This window comes from Ahaetulla prasina, chromosome 3 (assembly GCF_028640845.1).
Source record: "Ahaetulla prasina isolate Xishuangbanna chromosome 3, ASM2864084v1, whole genome shotgun sequence".
Taxonomy (NCBI): domain Eukaryota; kingdom Metazoa; phylum Chordata; class Lepidosauria; order Squamata; family Colubridae; genus Ahaetulla; species Ahaetulla prasina.
Window position 1 is genome coordinate 72977907 of NC_080541.1, and position 23771 is coordinate 73001677.

The 23771-nt window shown below is 39.1% G+C and overlaps 1 protein-coding gene across 1 annotated transcript; it reads left to right on the forward strand.

Annotated features, from left to right (window-relative positions):
- The first annotated feature begins 2648 nt into the window (after positions 1-2648).
- RBFA (ribosome binding factor A) lies at positions 2649-17541 on the forward strand. Its single transcript, XM_058174519.1, has 7 exons — positions 2649-2900; positions 4607-4649; positions 5926-6102; positions 9494-9606; positions 11124-11208; positions 15585-15658; positions 16358-17541. The coding sequence occupies exons 1-7, from the start codon at positions 2695-2697 to the stop codon at positions 16713-16715; spliced, it is 1056 nt and encodes a 351-aa protein (XP_058030502.1). The 5' UTR covers positions 2649-2694; the 3' UTR covers positions 16716-17541.
- Positions 17542-23771: the final 6230 nt, after the last annotated feature.

Sequence of the window (23771 nt, forward strand, 5' to 3'; positions counted from 1 at the left end):
GTACTTACGGGACCGCCTGCTGTTACCACATGCCTCCCACCGACCCGTACGCTCTCACAGAGAGGGACTTCTCAGGGTGCCGTCCGCCAAGCAATGTCGGCTGGCGGCCCCCAGGGGAAGGTCCTTCTCTGTGGGGGCTCCCACACTCTGGAACGAACTTCCCCCGGGTTTACGCCAAATACCTGACCTTCGGACATTCCGTCGCGAACTGAAGACATATCTTTTTATTCACGCGGGGCTGGCTTAAATTGAATTTTATTAAATTTTAAATTCTTATTAACTAATTTTAAATGGGGTTTTTAGTTCATTGTATACTTTTCAGGCCAATTTTAAAATAAGTTTTTGAATTGCATTTTAAATTGTATATTGTACTATCTGTTTTATTTTGCCTGTACACCGCCCTGAGTCCTTCGGGAGAAGGGCGGTATAAAAATCAAATAAATAAATAAATAAATAAATAAAATATCATCTGTGGGATAGGCTATTATGCTGAAAATAGCAGCTGACTTAATGAAGATTAAACTGAAGCATTAAAATTAATAGGACATTCCCAAATATTGTAAATATGTCAATTTTAAAATAAGGCTAATATATATACATAAATATATATTCTAAAGGAAAGACAGATACTTGATGTGATTAGGAGTGCATATAGCATACGTATGAGATCTGGGGGCATATAATTTAAGCTATCCTACATGTTCAATTTTTGTAGTGTCTACTATTGCAAATACTCTATGACACTACTGAAGAATTCCTGGACTTCTAGAATAGAATAGAATAGAATTTTTATTGGCCAAGTGTGATTGGACACACAAGGAATTTGTCTTGGTGCATATGCTCTCAGTGTACATAAAAGAAAAGATACGTTCATCAAGGTACAACATTTACAACACAATTGATGGTACAACATCAATATTCTGATCCTGTAAAATACTATTGAAGTGAAATTTGCAACTTTATAGCAGAGCAGTAACTCTCAGATGTGGCTGGACTTACAGATTACTGGAGCTGCCCTTTTCCAGTTTGGGTGGCAGGAAAACACGTCCCATAATATAATCAGAAAAAGAACAAATGCATACATCAGCACAGTGTAATATCAGACTAGATCTGGAGAGAACCACATTTGAGCCATGGAATCTCCCTGAATGACTTTGGCCCAGTCACTCTCATTCCATCCTACTTCACAAGGTTGTTCTTTGTGGAGAAATAATAATAATAACGTCTATCCTAGGTCCTTGGGAGGGACTCAATGGATGGACTAAAATGCCAAATCCAGTCTGAATTTCTGGCTGACTGTGCAATGGATCACAGTAATAGGTGCCTTGACTGCGATCCCAAAACAACTAGAGCACCTCTTGAACACCATCAGCATTGACAAATTTACTATCAGTCAATTGCAAAAGGCAGCTTTATTCAGAACACCTGACATCTTTCAATGATCCCTCAAATACTATTAAATATCCACATCTGCCTATCTCACGTCCTTGGGAAGGTCTTGATTTGTTGTTGTTGTTAGTTGCAAAGTTGTGTCCCACCCATCGTGACCCCATAGACAACATTCCTCCAGGCCTTCCTGTCCTCTACCATCCTCTGGAGTCCATATAAGCTCACGCCGACTGCTTCAGTGACTCCATCCAGCCACCTCATTCTCTGTTGTCCCCGTCTTCTTTTGCCCTCAATCTTTCCCAGCATTAGGCTCTTCTCCAGGGAATCCTTCCTTCTCATTAGGTGGCCAAAATATTTGAGTTTCATCTTCAGGATCTGGCCTTCTAAAGAGCAGTCAGGATTGATCTCTAGGACTGACCGGTTTGATCGCCTTGCAGTCCAAGGGACTTCAGGTGTCTTCTCCAGCACAGTCTTGATAGTTAGATATAAATGCCAATTCCAGTCTGAATGTCTGGCTGATTGCACACAAACCAAAATAAAGCAAGCCAAGCTGCTTTAACTCCTTGAGTAAAGCGGACAGTAAATCTACCAAATTGGTCACCCAAAGGTGCTTTTTCAGGAGGCAACTGGACTTTGTTTTTTCTTTGAAAACATTTCACTTTTCATCCAAGAAGCTTCTTCAGCTCTGACAGGATAGTGCGGAATGGAAGGATTGATATTCCTTGCAGACAGCCAGTCATTTGCATCCTTTTAGAGGGTCCTTAAAGCTCTTGGAAGTTTATCTGTGTCCTGAATGATGCTCCTGCTTCCTGTAGTCTTTCAATTTTACCAGCTGTCTGCAAGGAATATCAATTCTTCCATTCCCCACTATCCTGTCAGAGCTGAAGAAGTTTCTTGGATAAGAAGCGAAACATCTTCAAAAGAAAAAACAAGAAAGTCCAGTTGCCTCCTGAGAAAGCATCTTTGGGACAACCATGACCTGGATCAGGGGTCTCCAGCCGTGGCAACTTTAAGCTTGGAGGACTTCAACTCCCAGAATTCCCCATCCTGGCTGGGGAATTATGGGAGTTGAAGTCCTTCAAGCTTAAAATTGCCAAGTTTGGAGACTCCTGCCCTGGATGACGGAGAATCTCTACAAACGTGGTGACTCTGTCGAAGCTCATGTCTCCAAGGAGTCCTTCCTAGTCGCTGGGGGGCGCTGTAGAAAGAGCTCTGTTACAGGCGTCGTCGTGAAGGCGCATCCGGAGGAAGCGCGGCTCGCGGTTCGGCCCCGCCTTCCCAGGCGTTCTAGAACTCTGGCTTACAATGTGGAACGTTCGGAATGGCTTGACGGCGGCTGCCACTTTCGCTCTCACCTGGGCAAGAAAAGAGGCGAGTTTGCCTTGGTTGCTTCCAACTTTAGGAAGCCCCTCCGGGATAACCTGCCCCGGCTGTTCTCGGGCTCTGCACTGTTCCAGACGACTCTGCCGGTCCCCTAGCGACTTGCTCAGAAAGTTCCTCGCTAAAAAAAGGTGAGTGGATCCCCCTCCTTTTGCACCCGAACCTGAACGGGTGCTGAACTGCGGAGCGATAATGGCTTCGTGGATAGGAAACGTTTGCCTGGCTTAATCCTCCTATGCGGCGTGATAGGCAGGATCGTTCTCCTGAGATCCCTTACAAACCTGGTCGCAATTCTTCCTTCTGAATTACACCCCTCCTGATTTTTTCCTTGTTAACAGAAGTTTGATCCAATTTCTCGGGATCGTCCGATCCCCCATCATTCTCTGAACTAATAGACGTTGCGCTTGCAACGCCACTCAGAAGCAAGCTGTACAGGCCAACTTACGACCACAATTGAGGCCAAAATGTATGCGGTCAAGTGAGAAATTTGTTCAGTGAGTTTTGCCCCATCTTACGACTTTTCTGGCCACATTTGTTAAGCGAATCACTGCAGTTGTTAAGTGAATCTGGCTTCCCCATTGACTTTGCTTGTCAGAGGGTCGGAAAAGGAGATCACAGGACCCTGAGACCCTACAACTGTCATAAATGCGAGTCAATTGTCAAGCATCCACTTGTATGGATGTAAATCACATGACCATGGGGATGCTGCAACGGTCATAAGTGTGAAAAATGGTCATAACTCACTTTTTTCAGTGATGTAACCTTGCATAGTCACTAAGTGCCGGATAGCTCAGGCTGGTAAAGCCTGTTATTAAGAACACAAAGCCTGCAATTACTGCAGGTTCAAGCCCGGCCCAAGGTTGACTCAGCCTTCCATCCTTTATAAGGTAGGTAAAATGAGGACCCAGATTGTTGGGGGGGCAATAAGTTGACTTTGTAAAAATATACAAATAGAATGAGACTATTGCCTTATACACTGTAAGCCGCCCTGAGTCTTCGGAGAAGGGCGGGGTATAAATGTAAACAAAAAAAAAAAGTGAACTGTTGTGTAAATTGAGGAGTACTTGTACTTAGTTACATGAAATTGGTTCTAAGTTAAAGATACTTAAGTGTCAGCCTTACAGCACAATCCTTTACATGGTTTAGGAAGGCAGCCTCAGTAATTCACTTGACTCATTTCAAGTAAGGAAGTTACATGGATTAGGACAATACCTGCTTGTGTAGAGTTCATATTGCTCAATGCTTTAAATACTACTTGATCATCTGATAATAATAAATGCTTTATTGCCTGTTTAGCTGTTATGAATAAGTCTATATTTAAACTAATCTGCTGTAACATAGGTTGTTGTAAAATACTGAGTCTAAACTCAAATGTTGGAGCTCTGAATTTTGGATTGGAACTCTGAAACACCATCTTTTTTTGCTGAACTGACTTTTATTTGTGTGTGATAGGAATCTTTAATGATCCACTATTACTATGTTTCTGTAAGGCAGTGTTTCTCAACTTGGCAAGTTTAAGATGTGTGGACTTGAACTCCCAGAATTTCCCAGATAGCGTGCATGCAACCTGGGAATTTTGGGAGTTCAAGTCCACACATCTGAAAGTTGTCCAAGTTGAAAAACTGCTATAAGGGGTAATAGTAAATTATGATTTAATGGTGAAGCATGTCATGTTTGTTCATGAATGATGTATTAACTAATGAGTGAGTTGTGATTGCTTTTTAAGCTAGTGCCCTTGTTAAAATTATTTTTGAGGTAGATTTTGCAAAATAGCACACGAAAATTTATTTTTACAGTTATTAAAGCATAAATGTTATTTTTTCTCTAATTTTTAAAGGAAGAAGTTTTGGTATTCTAGTCCTACACTTGGATCTGAAGTGGTAAGAACAAAAAAATCCCTTAATCTAAAGGCAATGTCTTCATCAGCACTTTTCTTACATTTTGTATAATTCCTATATTATGATCATTGTACTAACTAGATCATGTGGCTTTCTTGGCGTTCAAGTAAACCCTAAAATGGGACTTTCGTTTCCATAATTGCATAAAGCAGTGGCAGCTACTTGTGTTTTCATTGAAGTTGTATTGTATTTCAGACTGAATTAAAAGTAAGTAAATAATTGTTACGCTATTGTATTTTGTCATTCACTGTTTTCATCAGGGACTTATTCTAGGAATAGAATAAAGCCACATTAACACCTAAATGGCAGCATTAGGTTGTTATTTACAGATATTACATATATTGTAAAAAGAACTCAAAATATTTATAGTCATAGTGTAATTATAAATGTCTGTGGAGATTCTCAGTCATCCAGGTCATGGTTGTCCCAAAGGTACTTTTTTCAAGCGGCAACTAAACTTTTTGGTTTTTGAAGATGTTCCACTTCTCATCCAAGAAGCTTCTTCAGCTCTGACTGGATGGTGGTCTTTGACTATTTTTTTACTATTTGACTATTTTTTAGATTTGACTATTTTTTTCTTTACTATTATTTTAGATTTATCAGCTATTTAGTAGGTACCCAATTATTTGTGAATATTTATGATTGATTTTCTTTATGTTTTTGCTTTTGTACTATATTTCCAGTTATGCAGCTCTTCTTCAAAATGATATCTATATAAAAATATCAAAATTTAAGAATATAGGTATTTGAAATAACTATGCTGTAAAGTCTTGCTCGTAATCAGGTTATATAGAATTATGTCACCTCCATAAACTAATACACATCTTTTTAAAAAACATGATACTGTATATGAAGAGACATGAGATAAACAAATATAGTTGGAACTGTTGTTTAATATTGAGTTATGATTGACCTCCACATAGAGGAGGCAGTTCTTTTTAAAAGTTAATATATAATGAAATGTGATTGTTATAGATATGTAATCCTTGAAATATAAATTCAGATGTAAACTTATGAGATGTAATTGAAATTCAGCTCTTTGTTTCTAGTTTTCATTTCAGTTTTTATGGAATGGTAGGAATTGCTGTTTCCACTTAATTATTATGGGGCATGTTGATATTAAAAGTACGGGGAAATAACGGTAATGAAAAACAGAGAAACAATGGCAATTCTACTGGATCCTTAAAGAAATGCACTCCTGTCTAAAAAGTTATACCTAATGCCAAAACTGTTTTCTGCAATCGCTTATTTTTTAAAGCTGTACAAACCATCCAGCTTGTCAGATGTTTTAAAACTGCGACCTCCAAAGGTTAGGAAACAAGATAGCATTCGTAAGAAAACTTTGGACGTTCTGTTTTTTCAAGCTGTGCGGGACCTACTGAACACCCCTCTAGCTGGCCAAGAACTTTATGATCTCAATGTGGAAGTGTTTAAGGCAAGTACAAATCATATCAGTCCGAAAAATCTTTTAATTATGTGTCGAAGCAGAAACATCTGATTTTGTGATTGCACCCAGGAAACTCTGCAGATGTTGCTGTGATTGCATTAGATTGCATTGAGAACTGTTCTACATGTATTGCTTATGGTTTATTGCCTTTATTTATTGCTATTGGATTGCGAAGGCATCAAGAACAGTTGTATATATTATCAGTGAGAGGTGGGGAAGGACGGTCCCTTTATCACTTGTGGACTTCAACTCTCAGAATTCTTGAGCCAGCATGGCTGGTTCAGGAATTCTGGGAGTTGAAGTCCACAATTCCTTAAAGGTCCATTGTTCCCCATCTTTGTTATAAGTTGATAATGCCATTTTATACCAGACCTGCTTATGCTTTTACATTTAATTTGCAGTCCTATTCAGCTGGAAGTTATGGAAGAGAAGCTCTGTAGACACAGATGTACCATTACTCGTGATTTACTAGCAGGAGGGCTTAAAACAGAGTATTCCTTTAATATATTACTAACGGTCATAGATAAAGGTTTCAAAAAATCCTTATTACAAGAACGGTATCCCATTGAGAGAGGCTATTACAGGTAGTCCTCAACTTACAATACTTATTTATTTATTTATTTATTTTATTAAATAATTAAGTATCCCCTTGAGAGAGGCTATTACAGGTAGTCTTCAACTTACAATACTTATTTATTTATTTATTTATTTTATTAAATTTTTATACCGCCCTTCTCCCGAAGGACTCAGGGCGGTGTACAGCCAAGATAAAACACGGAATATATACAAATTAAAACATTTAAAACCTAGCAAATTACAAAAAGGCTGATAATTAAAATTTAGTTTTAAAATTTTAAAATATTAATAAAACCCCGAATTAAAATTTAACACTATTATGCCAGTCCCGCTTGAATAAATAGGTGTGTTTTTAGCTCACGACGGAAGGTCCAAAGATCAGGCACTTGACGTAAGCCAGGGGGAAGTTCGTTCCAGAGCGTCGGTGCCCCCACAGAGAAGGCCCTACTCCTGGGGGCCGCCAGCCGACACTGTTTGGCGGACGGCACCCTGAGGAGACCCTCTCTGTGAGAGCGTATGGGTCGGTGGGAGGCATAAGGTAACATTTACTTCATTTACTGACCATTTCAAAGTTACAAACAACACTGAAAAAAGTGTCTAATGACTGTTTTTCACACTTATGACCACTGCGGCATCCTCATGAGCAAAATTCAGATGCTTGGCAACTGGTTCATATTTATGACAGTTGCAGTATCCTCAATTCATATTCCTTTTGTGACCTTCTGACAAGCAAAGTCAATGGGGAAGCCAGATTCAGTTAACAACCATATTACTAATTTAACAATGGCCATGATTCACTTAACCATTGTGGTGCAAAAGATCATAAAATGGGGCAAAATTCACTTAACAAATGTCTTGCTTAGCCACAGAAATTTTGGATTCAGTTATGGTCGTAAGTCGAGGACTACCTGTACTTTTCTTTACATTGGTGTTTAACCCTAAATTCTTTCTCCAGGATTTTGTTTCTTTGGAAGAATCACTTCCCAACTATCCTTTTCCAGCAGGGAAGAGGAAAGATTTTTTGCTCTTTTACAGACAACTCCCAGCAACACTGCTGTCTTCATTGTTTTTTAGTTTTAAAATTTTAAAATATTAATAAAACCCCGAATTAAAATTTAACACTATTATGCCAGTCCCGCTTGAATAAATAGGTGTGTTTTTAGCTCACGACGGAAGGTCCAAAGATCAGGCACTTGACGTAAGCCAGGGGGAAGTTCGTTCCAGAGCGTCGGTGCCCCCACAGAGAAGGCCCTACTCCTGGGGGCCGCCAGCCGACACTGTTTGGCGGACGGCACCCTGAGGAGACCCTCTCTGTGAGAGCGTATGGGTCGGTGGGAGGCATAAGGTAACATTTACTTCATTTACTGACCATTTCAAAGTTACAAACAACACTGAAAAAAGTGTCTAATGACTGTTTTTCACACTTATGACCACTGCGGCATCCTCATGAGCAAAATTCAGATGCTTGGCAACTGGTTCATATTTATGACAGTTGCAGTATCCTCAATTCATATTCCTTTTGTGACCTTCTGACAAGCAAAGTCAATGGGGAAGCCAGATTCAGTTAACAACCATATTACTAATTTAACAATGGCCATGATTCACTTAACCATTGTGGTGCAAAAGATCATAAAATGGGGCAAAATTCACTTAACAAATGTCTTGCTTAGCCACAGAAATTTTGGATTCAGTTATGGTCGTAAGTCGAGGACTACCTGTACTTTTCTTTACATTGGTGTTTAACCCTAAATTCTTTCTCCAGGATTTTGTTTCTTTGGAAGAATCACTTCCCAACTATCCTTTTCCAGCAGGGAAGAGGAAAGATTTTTTGCTCTTTTACAGACAACTCCCAGCAACACTGCTGTCTTCATTGTTTTTGTTAGTTTTTAATTGCTGATATTTGATGCTTCCAGTAATGAGACATTTTGCTTTCCTATTAATGTGTTATATTCATTGTACATTGACTTTCTCTGAATTAAAATCCAATTGTATGGATAACTTGCTTTTGTCATTGGAGAGTTGGGTAAGATACTTTCGGATGGCTAAGACGCTGAGCTTGTTGATCGAAAAGTCGGCAGCTCAGCGGTTCGAATCCCTAGTGCCACATAACGGGGTGAGCTCCCATTACTTGTCCCAGCTTCTGCCAATCTAGCAGTTCGAAAGTACGTAAAAAATGCAAGTAGAAAAATAGGAGCCACCTTTGGTGGGAAGATATAGTCATGCCGACCACATGACCATGGAGGCATCTTCAGACAACGGTGGCTCTTCGGCTTTGAAATGGAAATGAGCACCTTCCCCTAGAGTCGGGAATGGCTAGCACATATGTGCAAGGGGAACCTTTACCTTTACCTTTATAACTATTTCATTTCTATATATCCCATGAAATAGGTAGAAATGTATTGACATCTAGATTTTTTCAACACATCATTAATAGTGTAATTTCCATTGATGTTTACCAGAATTAAGATTAAACTCAATTGTATCAAGCAATATTGGAACCTCCCTACTTTAAAATGGAATTTGTACTTCTTGGTAAAACTGTATTAATATAGAACTGGTACTTTCTTCCATTTTCTCGCGGAACAATTATCCTTCAATTTATATTCTTTTTCTTTCTTGGTAATAATTCTCTTGAATGTCTGTGATGTAGAAATATAGCTTCTTTCCATTGCCAATGGTTGATATGGTAGCACTGTTTGTAATAGCAATCTCTTTCACTTGTGCAGTCTGGTAATAGAGTTGTTGGTAGTGCTCCTTTCAAACGTGAAATCTGCATTTAACGTTAGTATTTTAAATTTCTTAGGCTTCCCTCACGTCAGATTTTGCAATATGTCGCATATATTGGAAGAGTTCCGGCAACGCAGAAAAGGATGAATGTATTCAGCAAGCCCTAGAGAGAAAAGCCTCATATATTAGGTACTGGTATGGTGTATCTATGGTCAAGCAAACATCCCTTAAAGCAGGGGTCTCCAACCTTGGTCCCTTTAAGACTGTGGACTTCAACTCCCAGAGCTTTGCTGGCTGAGGAACTCTGGGAGTTGAAGTCCACAAGTCTTAAAGGGACCAAGGTTGGAGACCCCTGCCTTTAAAGAATTGGCTGGTTTTGGTCTGTAGATGGGAGGATATTTATAAAAAAATACAGTGGGCCTCCTTTACCTTTTGACACCTAGAATTAACAGAATAATGGTCTACAGAACGTTCCCAGTTTACAACTATTCACTTAGTGACTGTTGGAAGTTACAGTGGCACTGAAAAAAGTGACTTCTGACTGGTTTACACATGACCATTTCAGCATCCCCATAATTGGTCATGTGATCAAAATTTGTGCACTTGGCAACTCTCATGTTATTTACGACGGTTTCACTGTCCCGTGTGTGTGTGTGTGTGTGTGTGTGTGTGTGTGTGTGTGTGTGTGATGCGATCACCATTTGTGTTCTGTTTCCCTTCCCCCAATACTCCCAGCAAAGAGTCCGTCAGAGGCCTTCCTTTTTTTCCCCTTTTATTTACATAGATACATGTCCTGGCCACGTCTACCCACGGGCCTGCCAAGTTTCTGGAGATAACGAGGAAATTATAGATAAGGCCAGAATTACTCACGAATATATTCTTCCCTCCATGAATTAGCTTGCGCCAAATTCATTGCTTTGTCCGAGACAAAAAACCAGGAAGTCCCGCCTCCTATTTATAGTCTCTGCAGATGTCACTGCATGACAATTATGACTTGGCTTTGTCCCAACTCTTCCGCTGCTGCGCACGCCGATCAAGCCTTCGTAATCTTGCGTCCCTCCAAAACTGTTCTTGGGGCGTTGCCAAATCAGAAGAAGGCCCGGGAGAATCAGGCCTTGCCGGCCCCTCCCTTTGAGTGGGTGCCAGGGAGGGAGAGGGCTCAAGAGAAGCAGGGCTTGCCAGGTCTTCTCCCTCATTTTCTGAATCATCCGAGTCCAGGAGTCTGGGTCCAGGAACCTGGGTCACAACAATTTGTAACCTCCCCAGCTGGCTTCTGACAAGCAATGTCAATGGGGAAAGCCGGATTCTCTTAATGACCGCATGGTTCATTTAACAACTGAAGCGATTCGCTTAACAACTCTGGCAGAAAAAGGTAATAAAAGGGGGAAAACTCATTTACCCACTGCCTAGCTTAGTGACAGAAACTTTAGGCCAGGGGTGTCCAAACTTGGTCCCTTTAAGACTTGTGGACTTCAACTCCCAGAGTCCCTCAGCCAGCAAAGCTGGCTGAGGAACTCTGGGAGTTGAAGTCCACAAGTCTTAAAGGGACCAAGTTTGGACACCCCTGCTTTAGGCTCAATTATGGGCGTAAGTCAAGGATTACATGTACTTATAACTTAAACCTATTCCTCCAGCTTGCAGATAATGCTTTTAGGTTGTCTTCGTACATAATCATGTAGCTGTTAAAATTATTTTTTTCTTTCTAGACATCTTCTGGTATCGTATCGTATCCGGGTACATGTTCCTTCAATAAAATTTGTTAGGGACAGAGAAGAGGCGGCTATAAGAGAGGTAAGAAAGAAATTTCCTATATGTCTGTGTTTTTAGGGTAATTTAATTGAAGTTCTTTTCTTTAAAATTGTAGTTTTCTATACAACAGGCTATAATGTTAAAATAGCTTAAACCTACTGTTTTCATGCATACAATTTACATTTATATTAAATGTTTACAGTATATGCATAATGTGTATGTAAAGTGCATAGCTATCTTATGCTTTGTAAAGGTAGAGTAACATAATTAGGAAAAAAGCTGTCTGCAATAGAGACAACCAATTTTGTTAAAAAACAACATGGCTCATTCTGATTACTATCTGGTGCCGAGTTACAAACAGTTGCAGCACAACCAGCTGCTGCGAGAGTCACATATTGCTTCACAGTCACCCAGTGAGACTTGCTGTGGCCTATGTTAAGGAACCTGTTGGAGAAAAGCAATAGTATATTTAGACTTATATAATAGCGCTTTATAGCACAATGTAGAAGCATTATTTGCATATTGCCCCCAACAATCTGGGTCATCATTTTACCAACCTTGGAAGGCTGAGTGAAGCTTGAGTCCCATCAGGATCAAACTCCAGGCTGTGGGCAGTTTGTCTGCAACACTGCATTTTAAACAGTTTTATGTGTGTGGAGTGAAGTAGAGGAAGTATTTGCACGAGGAATATGACCATAATCTCCAAAATCTAACTCCCACCTCCCAAGCTCAAGATCTCATTATTTGGAGTTTTGTAATCCTTTGGGAACAGAACTCAGGTGAATGAGAGCTACTTATACATTTGGCTACAGAAAAATCTTAAGTAACTCTCTCAAAGATTCCTTTTTTAATAGTAATTTTGTCTAATATTATAATTACAAAATATTATAATTCATTTTTTAAATGTAGAAGAATAAAGACTAAAAGATGCAGAAAAGAAAGGAAAAGGAGAAAATTAAGAATGTAGTTCAGAAAAAGAAAACAAATATATAAAGAAATTATATAAATTTCTTTTAAATTAAAAAGAAAACAAATATATAAAGAAACATTGGGCACTATCTAACAAAATGAAATTCAACAGTGAAAAAAGTAAGGTTCTACATTTACGCAAAAAAACCAAAATGCACAGGTACCGGATATGTGGTACCTTGCTCAATAGTAGTAACTGTGAGAGAGATCTTGGAGTCCGAGTGGACAACCATTTAGATATGAGCCAGCAGTGTGCAGCAGCTGCCAAAAAAGCCAACACAGTTCTGGGCTGCATAAACAGAGGGATAGAATCAAGATCACGTGAAGTGTTAATACCACTTTATAATGACTTGGTAAGGCCACACTTGGAATATTGCATTCAGTTTTGGTCGCCACGATGTAAAAAAGATGTTGAGACTCTAGAAAGAGTGCAGAGAAGGGCAACAAAGATGATTAGGGGACTGGAGGCTAAAACATATGAAGAACGGTTGTAGGAACTCGGTATGTCTAGTTTAATGAAAAGAAGGACTAGGGGAGACATGATAGCAGTGCTCCAATATCTCAGGGGCTGCCACAAAGAAGAAGGAGTCAAACTATTCTCCAAAGCACCTGAGGGTAGAACAAAAAGCAATGGGTGGAAACTAATCAAGGAGAGAAGCAACTTAGAACTAAGGAGAAATTTCCTGACAGTTAGAACAATTAATCAGTGGAACAACTTGCCTGCAGAAGTTGTGAATGCTCCAACACTGGAAATTTTTAAGAAATGTTGGATAGCCATTTGTCTGAAATGGTGTAGGGTTTCCTTCCTGGGCAGGGGGTTGGACTAGAAGATCTCCAAGATCCCTTCCAACTCTCTTATTATTATTATAAATGACTTCCCCCTTTATCAAAAATATTTTTTTAGTAGTTTATTACCTTCTCTTAAAATATAACAAAAGATCTCTTCTTTCCATAAAGCCATCCATAATGCTTGGTCATTTTAGTCCTCATGTCAATAAAAGTCCATTAAGGATTATCAGAGATAACAACACATCTATTTTAATTTAGATCAAATACACCAATTTCACAGAATCTTAATTTTTAATCCTTTCAAATAATATTCTAGACTAGAACTTGATTTCTTTTCATTTTTTCTTTGTCCCTTCTCTTCTTCAAAACTCTAACAAATCTTGCTCTTTTGTAAATCCAATAAAGGAAAATTATCCTCTTGGTTTGTTATTAACTTTTGAGTCCTTCAAAAATATCCTTCAATATGTTCAAAATTTAGAATATTTTGTGTTATTTTGTAGCTGTAAGTCATTTATATGTTCTCCTTTCATTATAATATTTAGTACCTTCAAGTATTCAATTTTTAAAACCTTATATTTTTTTTCTCCAGTTATTCTTCTATTACCTTTTTTTATTAATTTATTTATTTTAAATACAGGTAATATTAACAATATGAACATATACATACACATCTAAATACGAAAAAGAAAAGAAATAGAAATAATACAGTGCACCCCCACCCTCGGAGATCATTTTTCCCCTTATATTTTTTCTTCTATAACAACTAAAAGATATACAATATATTCTAATTGTGCCCTTATCCCCTCCAAAAAAAACATATATTCTTGAATAGGTTTATTCCCTTTGCCTTCCACCCACACTGATTTTATAAAATCCCCTCATATTTCATTATAATTGTTTTAATCATCCCTTTTTAAAATTTAATTTCTGTTGTTAATTTATCATTTGTTGCCATACTCCAAATTTCATTATACCATTCATTTCTTTGAATATCCCAATTTCATCCCCAATATTTAGCCATCACTAATCTAGCTGCCATTATCAAATTTACAATCATTTCTCTAAACACCATCTCATATTTTTGTGCACTATCACAATCCCACCACATGTGTTTATATGTCCCGACCTCTTTCTTGCACCTCCAACAGATATTTGTATATTTACCATCTATTTGATTTAGTTTACCTGGTGTTAAGTACTTCCTCCATATCACTTTATATCCATTTTCCTTAACTCTAACTGACATGTTCTTATATACTCTTCTATTCCAAATATTTTTCCAATCATTGTCATTTATTTCTCCTAAATCTGATGCCAAATTAATTTTAAAACTTTTGCCTGCTCTTCTAATTCAGTCAATATTCTATATATTTTCCCAATTCTTCCTTTACCTATATATTCTTCATTTACCTCACATTCTTTTATAATCATTTCAAATTTTGTTAAATGTCTATCTTTCTCCTCAAATCTTTCTTCCACTTTTATCCATTTCTCTAATTGTATTAAATTCAACCAATTTAATTTAATATCTGCTAAAATGTTCTTTAGTTGTGTTACATTCTTTATTTTGTTCTTCCAGTCTTCTCATTTATATATCTGATTTTCTTTTAGTTTACTAATCCATTCTTTCAATTCAATCTTAGGGAATTAAACCTTTTTGTTGTTGTTGTTGTTTTTAAAAGAATTTTGTTCCCACAAGGAGGATCCTTTATAATTAATTTCAAAAAGGATCCTTAGCCTATTTGAATTTTCTAAAATCAAGGTTTTAATCACCTTTTTGCTGTTTATCCTTTTTTTTAAGTACTTCAACTTGCAGTTAAAAAAATTATTTCATTAAGGATTGAAAGAAACTCATCTGTTGTTATCAAACTTGTCAACCCCAAATATTTCTAATAGGTGAAAAGCAGCAATTTCTGAACGTGTGTCAAATGCAAGAAATCAGAATTAGGTCCAAAATGAATGCAAGTTTATTTCAGGTTACCTCCAAACAAGAATCAAGGCAAATTGATAATAGATAAGAGTCAATGGAATTCAAGGAAAGTTGGACTTAGATCTCTTGTGAGCATGAAGGGATTCTAAATTGATGATGCACTTAACCCTTCCCTTGGGCCCTGTCTGGTCATCTCCTACAAAATGATTACAAAAGAAAGTAGGCAAATATAGCATCTTTAAAGTACCAAGGGCAGTTGAGCTCTCATTTCCCAAAGCTCTAAGCATGCTGAAGACTGCTATTTTGTGTTCTCCTTGAGAAGAGCAGCTGCCTGGAGCATTTGTAGGTGATCTCAAGCCTTTCCCTTGTCCAGAAAGGAAGTATTGAAGAGTCTTTCTAGTCACTGACTCTTCATTCTGCCACAGTCATCTTCAATCCACCATTTCTTCCTCTGGAGGTTCCACAACTTTCCCAAAGACTCTTAATACGTTTAATTATTTCCATAAAATGATACAGATTTCATTTCTTTGTGAGCCTTGAAAAAATTCTATTGACCACAAGAAAAGATTTTCAAAACAAGTGGAAGTCTTCCTTTTAACATTGTGTTATGCTTGAAGCCAACACACAAAATGTATGGGATTTAGAATTTATTATTTATATTCTGATTCTGAACAGAACAGTCTTTTTTCTGGACAATTTCAGTGTTTTCTTTCCTTTTACATTGCTACAGGTTGAGAAATTATTGGCAATTGCTGACATGGGGCCTGAAGAAGAAGAAAATGAATTAATTCAGAATAATTTCAGGTAAATTAGTAAAGGCAAGTGCAATCCTGAGCTAGTGAGAAACATCCTTAATACAGGTAGTCCTCAACTTACAAACACAATTGAGCCAAAAAATTATGTTATTAAGTGAGAAATTTGTTAAGTGAGTTTTGTCCCACTCTACAACTTTTCTTGCTACATTTGTTAAGTGAATCACTGCAGTGGTGAAATTAGTTAACACGGTTGTTAAGTAAATCTGGCTTCCCCATTGACTTTGCTTGTCAGAAGGTCGCAACAGGGGACGTGACCCCAGGACACTGCAACCGCCATAAATATGAGGCAGTTGTCAAACATCCAAATGTAAATCCCGTGACCGTGGGGAGGCTGCAATGGTCATAAGTGTGAAAAATGGTCATCAGTCAGTTTTTCCAGTGCCGTCGTAACTTTGAATGGTCGCTAAATAAACTGTTGTAAGTCGAGGAGTACCTGTATCTATTAAAATGCCTTTTACTAGAAGACTGTAGAGATTTCCAGTTGTGTAGTTGAAAGTCTGATTACATAGCAGGGGTTTTCTATTGTTAACCCCTCTTTTAACTACAGGGATGACTTAAAAACTCCAGGAGGGTAAGGGACACTTCCCCAAGTGCTACAAATTGCAGGGAATCAGGAAAAATCAGGAATATATGCAACCATCAGATATCCAAGGCCTGTTTGTGTCATTGTTTACTCCATTTCTTGCAGTGAGGAAAAATCCATCGTGGCCGATACCCATGGGGAGCCCTCCATCCACACAAATCTATTTGGAATTGATCATAAAGCATTAAGTAAGCAGATAATGGATTACAAAAAATTGAAGAAGAAGGAGGTACTGGAAGGGACCTCGGTCCTAGAGACACAGTTGGCTGCGATACGGCAACATCAAAAGAAAATGAGGAGGACGAAAGCTAGGAAAATTTACGATGATGACCTTAATCCTGAGGTGTATTTGATGGAGAAATACAATAAAGATTATTGGGACAGTGCAGTTTCATCTTCAGAGAATGAGGCACTAGAGTACCAGCCAAAGGAAGATGGCAATGAATTAGAAAAAGAAAAGTAGAACTCTCAATTTTAAATGAATTTTATAAAACTATGGGTCAGTTTGAACTACCCCATAAAACATTCAATCATTGTCTTGTTCAATGGAAAATATATTGCAGCTGAAGTTTCCCTCATTTCTCCACTCCTTTATGATTCATTTCCCCTTTTCCTTATTTATGCAACTATAGTTTGCTGTTATAGCCCACTCTGGCAGCATATGAGTTTTATTAAAATTGACTTGTTTACCTGCTATAACCCTTGTGGAATCTTTTGAGTTAGATGAGCTCTAAAGTACAGATAGGCCTTGTCTTACAGCCACAATGTAGCCTAAAATTTCCATTGCCTAGCAAGACACTTAAGTGAGTTGTGCTCCATTTTATGATGTTTTTTGCCACAGTTGTTAAGCGAATCATGTAGTTCAGGGCTGTCAAACTCAATTTCATTGAGGGCTGCATCAGGGCTGTGGTTGATCTCAGGTGAGGGGGTAGGCAGATGTGGCTGACTGGGTGGGTGTGGCCAGCTTGACACCACTCACTAGGTGTGGCCAAAAGTGGGTGTGGCCAACTGGATGGGCATGGACAGCTTGATGCCACTCCCCAAACTGCTGGCATGTTAACTCTTTGCATTGGATAGACTGGGCCGAAGCCAGGCTTGCCCGATGTTTCCTCTTCACGTTGGGTAGACTAGGGGTGAAATGTTCTTGGTTCAGACCGGATCAGCTGATCCGGTAGCGATGGTGGCGGGTGGTTCAGAGAACCGGTAGCAAAGATCCCTCCCCCCCCATGCCCAGCTGAGCCATGTGATCGTCAGAGCCTTTTTTTTTTTACTTTTTAAAAGCACGTTTTTACAACCTATTGAGCTGAAGAGGTTGTAAAAAAATGTTTTTAAAAGGTTAAAAAAAACGCTCCGATGATCACAGCTGAGCCGCGCGATCATCGGAGCCTTTTTATACTTTTAAAAGCGTTTTTTTACAACCTCTTCTGCCGAATAGGTTTACAAGCATTTGTAAAAAAATACTTTTAAAAGTAAAAAAAAAAGATCGCGCAGCACAGCTGATTTTCACCACCACCACCCCGCACGCTGCTCTACTTACCCCATGCCTTCTTTTGGCGTGCGCTGTGCACACCTATCATTTGGTGCGTGGTGTGCATGCACAGCCAGCGAACTGGTAGTAAACCGGTTCAGAATTCACCACTGGGGTAGACTGGGCTGAAGTGACACAGGCCGGCTTTTTTCCAGGCCAGCTTTGTGGGCTGCATCTGACCATATCACGGATTGGATCCGGTCCACGGACCTTGTGTTTCACACCCCTGATATAGTTGATAAGCAGATCTGGTTTCTCCATTGACTTTGTTATCGGAAGCCAGTTGGGAAGGTTACAAATGGTGAACACGTGACTCTAGGAAACTACAGCTATCATAAATATATGCCGGTGACCAAGCACCCAAATTCTGATCATGTGACCATGGTTATGTAAGTGTGAAAAACAGTCATAAGTCAATTTTTGGTGCTGCTGTAACTTTGAACAGTCACTAAACTATTGTAAGTCGAGAACTACCTGTAAATCAATAGGTAAACTTGTTTTAATGTATAGTAACTTGCTAGTTGTTTAGTTTAGTTTACTTTATTGTCATTGCACATGGTACAACAAAATTAAATGCCGTCTTCGGTGTACATTATAAAAATAAAAACACAAAAATACATCCTTTACATTCTATATAATTGAAATTGAAAACCCGATACTGCACTATACCGTAGAACTCAATATGATTATTGCCCTGGGATAGAAGCTGTTTTTCAGCCAATTTGTGTTTGTTTTTATTATCCTGTACCGTCTGCCAGATGGTAATAATTCCAAAAAAGGATGCCCAGGATGAGATGGATCTTTAAGAATGTTTTGAACTTTCTTAAGGCAGCGGGAACTATAAAGCTCTTCCGAAGAGGGGAGAGGGCAACCAATGATCCTCTGGCCAATGACGTTGACCATCTGGAGTGCTGTCCTATCTGCCACTGTGCAATTGGCAAACCATATACAGACCAGGTAAAAAGATCAGGTAGACAAGGTTGATCATAATTTGTGATTTCATTTTCAGTGATGCTGAAGGCCTTATTTTCTTAATAATTTTTATATGTTAGAATTAGTCTTGTGCTCAAAAGCTAATAGTTAGGTTTTTGCCTTTTGGCTTCTGACTAAATATTCCACAGCATCGGGAAATGCTGAAGGATTCCCATCTACCAGCATACGCAATAATGCTAGATATTATTTAAATATCAAATGGATATTTCATTTCAGTGGCAGCACCTGACAGATCTTGTGAGACTTGCCTATGTCTGTGTGTATCAGATTTTAGGCTAAGCAGTGTCAGGCTATTGTTGGGTAGAAGATCACCAGGAATGCTTGGACTATCTTCAGGGTAGACAATTTTGCATAGTTGTTAAAGACACCAGGCTAGAAACCAGGAGACAGTGAGTACCAGTCCCACCCTAGCTGGCTAACCTTGGATTAGTCAATCAATCTCAGCCCTAGGAAGAAGACAAGAGCAAGCTACTTTTAGAAAATGGTGCCAAAAACCCCACAATGGCTGTTCCATACAGTTATCCTATCACAAGTCATACAGGAGCCCTGGTGGCACAGTGGTTAGAAGGCAGCATGGCAGGCTAATTCACCAGGCTTCATTCTGATCTATAAATGCTTCTAGATTGGCTAAATGTAGATTCCAACAGTTTACTATATGCTGCAGATGTGGAAAACAGGTTACAAGACTGCATACAAATCATAATTGAACACCAGTATCTTTTATTATGACACCATTATTTAATGGTGGTGCAGTGGTTAGAAGGCATTACTGCAGGCTAACTCACTGCTTACTCCAGGAATTCAATCCTCACCAGCTTAACCTTCTAGCCTTCCAATGTTGGTAAAATGAGGACCCAGGGTGTTGGGGGCAATATGCTGACTCTGTAAACCACTTAGAGCAGATGTGTCAAACTTGTGACATGTCACCTGATGTACCACAACTTCCCCACCTTCACTAAATGGGGTGGGTGTGGCCAGTGTGTCATGCATTCGGCCTGCAGGCTGCGAGTTTGACACCCCTGGTTTAGAGAGTGCTGTAAAGCACTAAGAAATGGTATATAAGCCTTAAATGCTATAGTATCAGGAATCCATATTGATTTGAAGGTACCCACAAACAACTTTTAAAAAAAATGACAAGGGCAAACAATCTCCATCATAATGTCCAGAATGTTGTAGGGCTTCATTCAAACAGACACTAGGAGCTGAACTCAAACTTGAAGATATCTTTGGCTTTTTACCAATACATGTTGAACAGTTTTCTAATGGGCAAATTGTGTAAGACAGCAAATTATCCATCTTTCACAAAGGTTCTGTAATATTCCTTTGCCCAGTGAGATTCCAGAAGGAAAGTTCTAGCAAATGACGTCAACCATTCTCCCAGATGTAAATCAGATGGTATGTAAGAAGTAGCAAATCTTATTTATTCTTGTATTATTTCTGAAAGAGTGATGAAAAAAACAATTTGATCTCGGGGATGCTACAATAGCCATAAATGTGAACAATGGTCATATGTCACCTTGTTCATTGCTGTTGTAACTTCAAAAGGTTACTAAATGAATGGTTGCAAATCGAGGACTACCTGTACAGTACTCAAGTTGCTATCTAGAGAAAACGAGGTGCAATATATAATCGTAATAACGATACATTCACTGGGTAGCATTTCTGCAGCTTGCAGGAATTATGTTGGAAGCAGTGATCAAGCATTATTCCAAATCTCTGTTTTTCTGACCAACTAGCATTTAACAGTTGTAACAGTAACAGAGTTGGAAGGGACCTGGGAGGTCATCTAGTCCAACCCCCTGCTCACACAGGAGATCTGTACTAGGGATTCAAACAACCGACCTTTCTGATCGACAAGGTCAAGTGTCTTAGCCACTGAGCCACCTAGTCAGTATAACTGCATCCAAAAATACCTTCTTTTACTCAAATTTACTCCAAAAATGACACTAATTCTTAACGTACATTTTTTAATCTGCAAACCAAGAGATTCTATTTCACATGCTCGATTCTATTTCACATGCTCGATTCTATTTCACATGCTCGACTGAATTCAACGGATCTTCGAGATTATATAACTGACACTTCGTTTACTACTGCAGCAACCATTCCGGCTGAAACCGAAATCGGCACAGAAATCCAACGGAAACGTCCCGCTTGCGAAGTACTTTTATTTAAGAACTGGCGGTCAAGGCCATCATTGGATGAACTAGGCATGACGTATCAGATTTCTGCCGCTCGACCGGGACGCCACCTGCTGGCGGTCGAGCGTTAAGGCTACCGACCGAGACTTTTAATAGACAGATGGGCTGATAAACTTGAAAGAAAGTTGTGTGCGCGATTTTGCGGCTCTGAATTCTCAGAGTTACCGTAACCTTCCCTGTGAGTTGCATCTCCTAACGTGACTTCGTTCCGTATCTTACTCATCCCAGCCACAAATAGCGGGGATGGGGGCGGCGGCACCGTTCCGATCTCGTGTGCTTTTCATGCCTTGCTTGCGTGCTCCAATTTCTGAAAGATCCCTTTGCGCTTCCCAGCCGATCCGGTGCGCTCGGTGGCTGAATCTTTTCCCCAAATCCAAGGGAAGTGCCCCATTTCCCCTTCTTCCGCAGGGTGCTGGCGATAGGTGAGGATAAAAGCAGATCGCAGCTCCTGAGGCTTCAGGCGCAGGTCTTACAACGGGTCCTCGTTCGAGTGAGTTTGGCGGTGCCTGGCGTGATTGGTGTGCAAACGGCGGCTTGGGTGCAGGATTAGGGAAGGTCTGCATAGAATATGTGTGGCTTTTCACAAAACAGCAACGAAGAAAAGGACAATTGCCTGCCGGGACATTGAAAGGTTGAACAAGCAGGGTTGGTTTTTTTTTTTTTTTAAAAAAACTTGGCCACCAAGATGGGTAAACTTCAACTTCCAGAATTCACACGTCTTAAAAGCGTCCAGGTTTGAGAAACGCTGCTTCCAACTACGGAGACTCTCAATCGTGCGGGTCACGGTTAATCCCAAAAGGTGTTTTTCCCAAAAAAAAAAAAAAAAAAGCAACTGGACTTTCTTGGGTTTTCTTTTCCTTTGGAAAAAAAAAATATGCTGCTTCTCATCCAGGATGAGAAGCGAAACTTTTTCAAGGAGAAAAGAATCGTCTTCCTTAGTTGCCTTTTGGGAAAAAGCACTTTTGAGACTCTGCTTCTAACGTTCCTCAGACTCTGCGATATTTTGCTAGGCGCCAAGGAGTTTGGTTGCCTCCACCAGTTGCAAACCGTCCTCCTCCCGTCCCCAGGGAACTTGAACCTGCTCTGGGGAAGCGACCCCGTCGGGATGCAGTCCGTTGCTTTCAGAAGAGGCAACACCCCCCCCACCCCGACGTTCCTAGAATGGAGAGAGCGGTTCTAGGAAATACAATTGCTAACACGCAAGTTCAGGGATAGTGTGTATTTTCAGGATTAACGGAAAAGTGCCTGTTCTTTGGAAGACGAATGTGGCATAGAGACTCAGGTTAACAGACTCCACTCCCACCCCGCACCCCTAAAAATGTGTAGATTATGCGGTTTGCTTCCCCCCCCCTATTTACTCCGATCTGACCTATAGTGTTCACTGGGAATTATTTGCCAGGTTTATGGCGCATAGTTCAGCTAAGAGTTTGCTGAACAAACCCGTTCTTTCTTTTCATTCAAATATGCTAAGCCAAAGCCGAACAGCTTTCTTGTGGGACTGTGAATCCAGTGGATCTACAGTTTCTTGACAGTTCGGTGCACGTTTTAGTATGAAAGCCTACTGGGTTTAATGGGATTTGCTCCTACGTAGGAATTCTGCCAGTGCTGTAATAGTAAACATGCTTGCACGGTATTGGGATTTAACTTTTAACTAAATAATTATAACAGCGTCAGAATGAGCTTCATGAAACATGGATAGGTTTGCTTATCGTTAAATTGGTCCCATTGCAGACAGGATTTTGAGCAACCCTTTCCTTTCACATTTAGGTGTTAAACAACGGAATTGTAATTGTTGTAATTCTAGGCTGTGATCTGGTTGCCAGTATTTTAATATAAGAGGCTTAATTTCTCTATAAAAATGGATTATATATATTAAGCAAATATTGCGGGCCTGTAGTACAATTCTTCAAATTAAATTTTATCAATACAAAGATCAGCAATAACAAAGAGAATAAAACACGAAAGGAAAGCTTAATAAAACATCCACCCTGAAAACCTTATCACTTATTTACTAATTGTAGTAAAAAAGGAAAACTGCATTTTCATTGCAGTTACAGCGTTCAAGTAGATAAAAAACGGGTAGCTCTTGTGCAGAAGTAAATCCAGTAGACTAAGTATAGAAAATTGTTTTCAATTGAAATTTGGAGAAATGTCTTTATCATTAAGGATATTTTGACAGTAGAACCAGTTAGTTGGGAGATGGCAGGCTTGACCTAACTGAAATCTTCTGGAAAAGTCTCAACTAGTACCTTTGAAGATGTTTGATTTCCAAACTCTCTTATGTGAAGCATAGGATTTAGCCTACAAGGATCAGCAATAGAGCAGCGCCAGGGAATCCAATATGTCATAAAATACCACCTGTTATACTCTCCACAAATTAAAACTAAACATGATTGAAAACTGAGAACACAGACACATTTTACAAGATTCCAGGAATCTTGTCCATAATTTTAGGAGAAAATGGCAGCTACATTGAAAAAAATGAAAGTAAATCTGGGAATTGAAAATATTGCTCACGTCTCCCAGTGGCCATAAATTATCCTTTACAGATTGTAATGTTCTGCTCGGGTATTATGTAAAAGCAGACTGGATATACAGATTTACCTAGACAATTTATACTCTGCTACTTCAACATTTCTGGGTTGTTAAATCATGACATAAGAAATGCCTTTTAAAAAAGTAAGGAAAGTAAGGATGAAAAATCAAAACAAATAATTGAAGATTAAAATACTCAAAGCCCTGGATGAAAATGTATTCATCTATTTAATAATAATATCAAAGTTGAAGGGATCTTGGA

Excerpts from the sequence above, each read along its gene's own strand:
- RBFA (XM_058174519.1), top strand. The coding sequence starts at position 2,695 with ATGTGGAACGTTCGGAATGGCTTGACGGCGGCTGCCACTTTCGCTCTC. Across the intron at positions 9,607-11,123 it reads AGAAAAGCCTCATATATTAG|ACATCTTCTGGTATCGTATC; the intron begins GTACTGGTATGG and ends TTTTCTTTCTAG. Across the intron at positions 11,209-15,584 it reads AAGAGGCGGCTATAAGAGAG|GTTGAGAAATTATTGGCAAT; the intron begins GTAAGAAAGAAA and ends ACATTGCTACAG.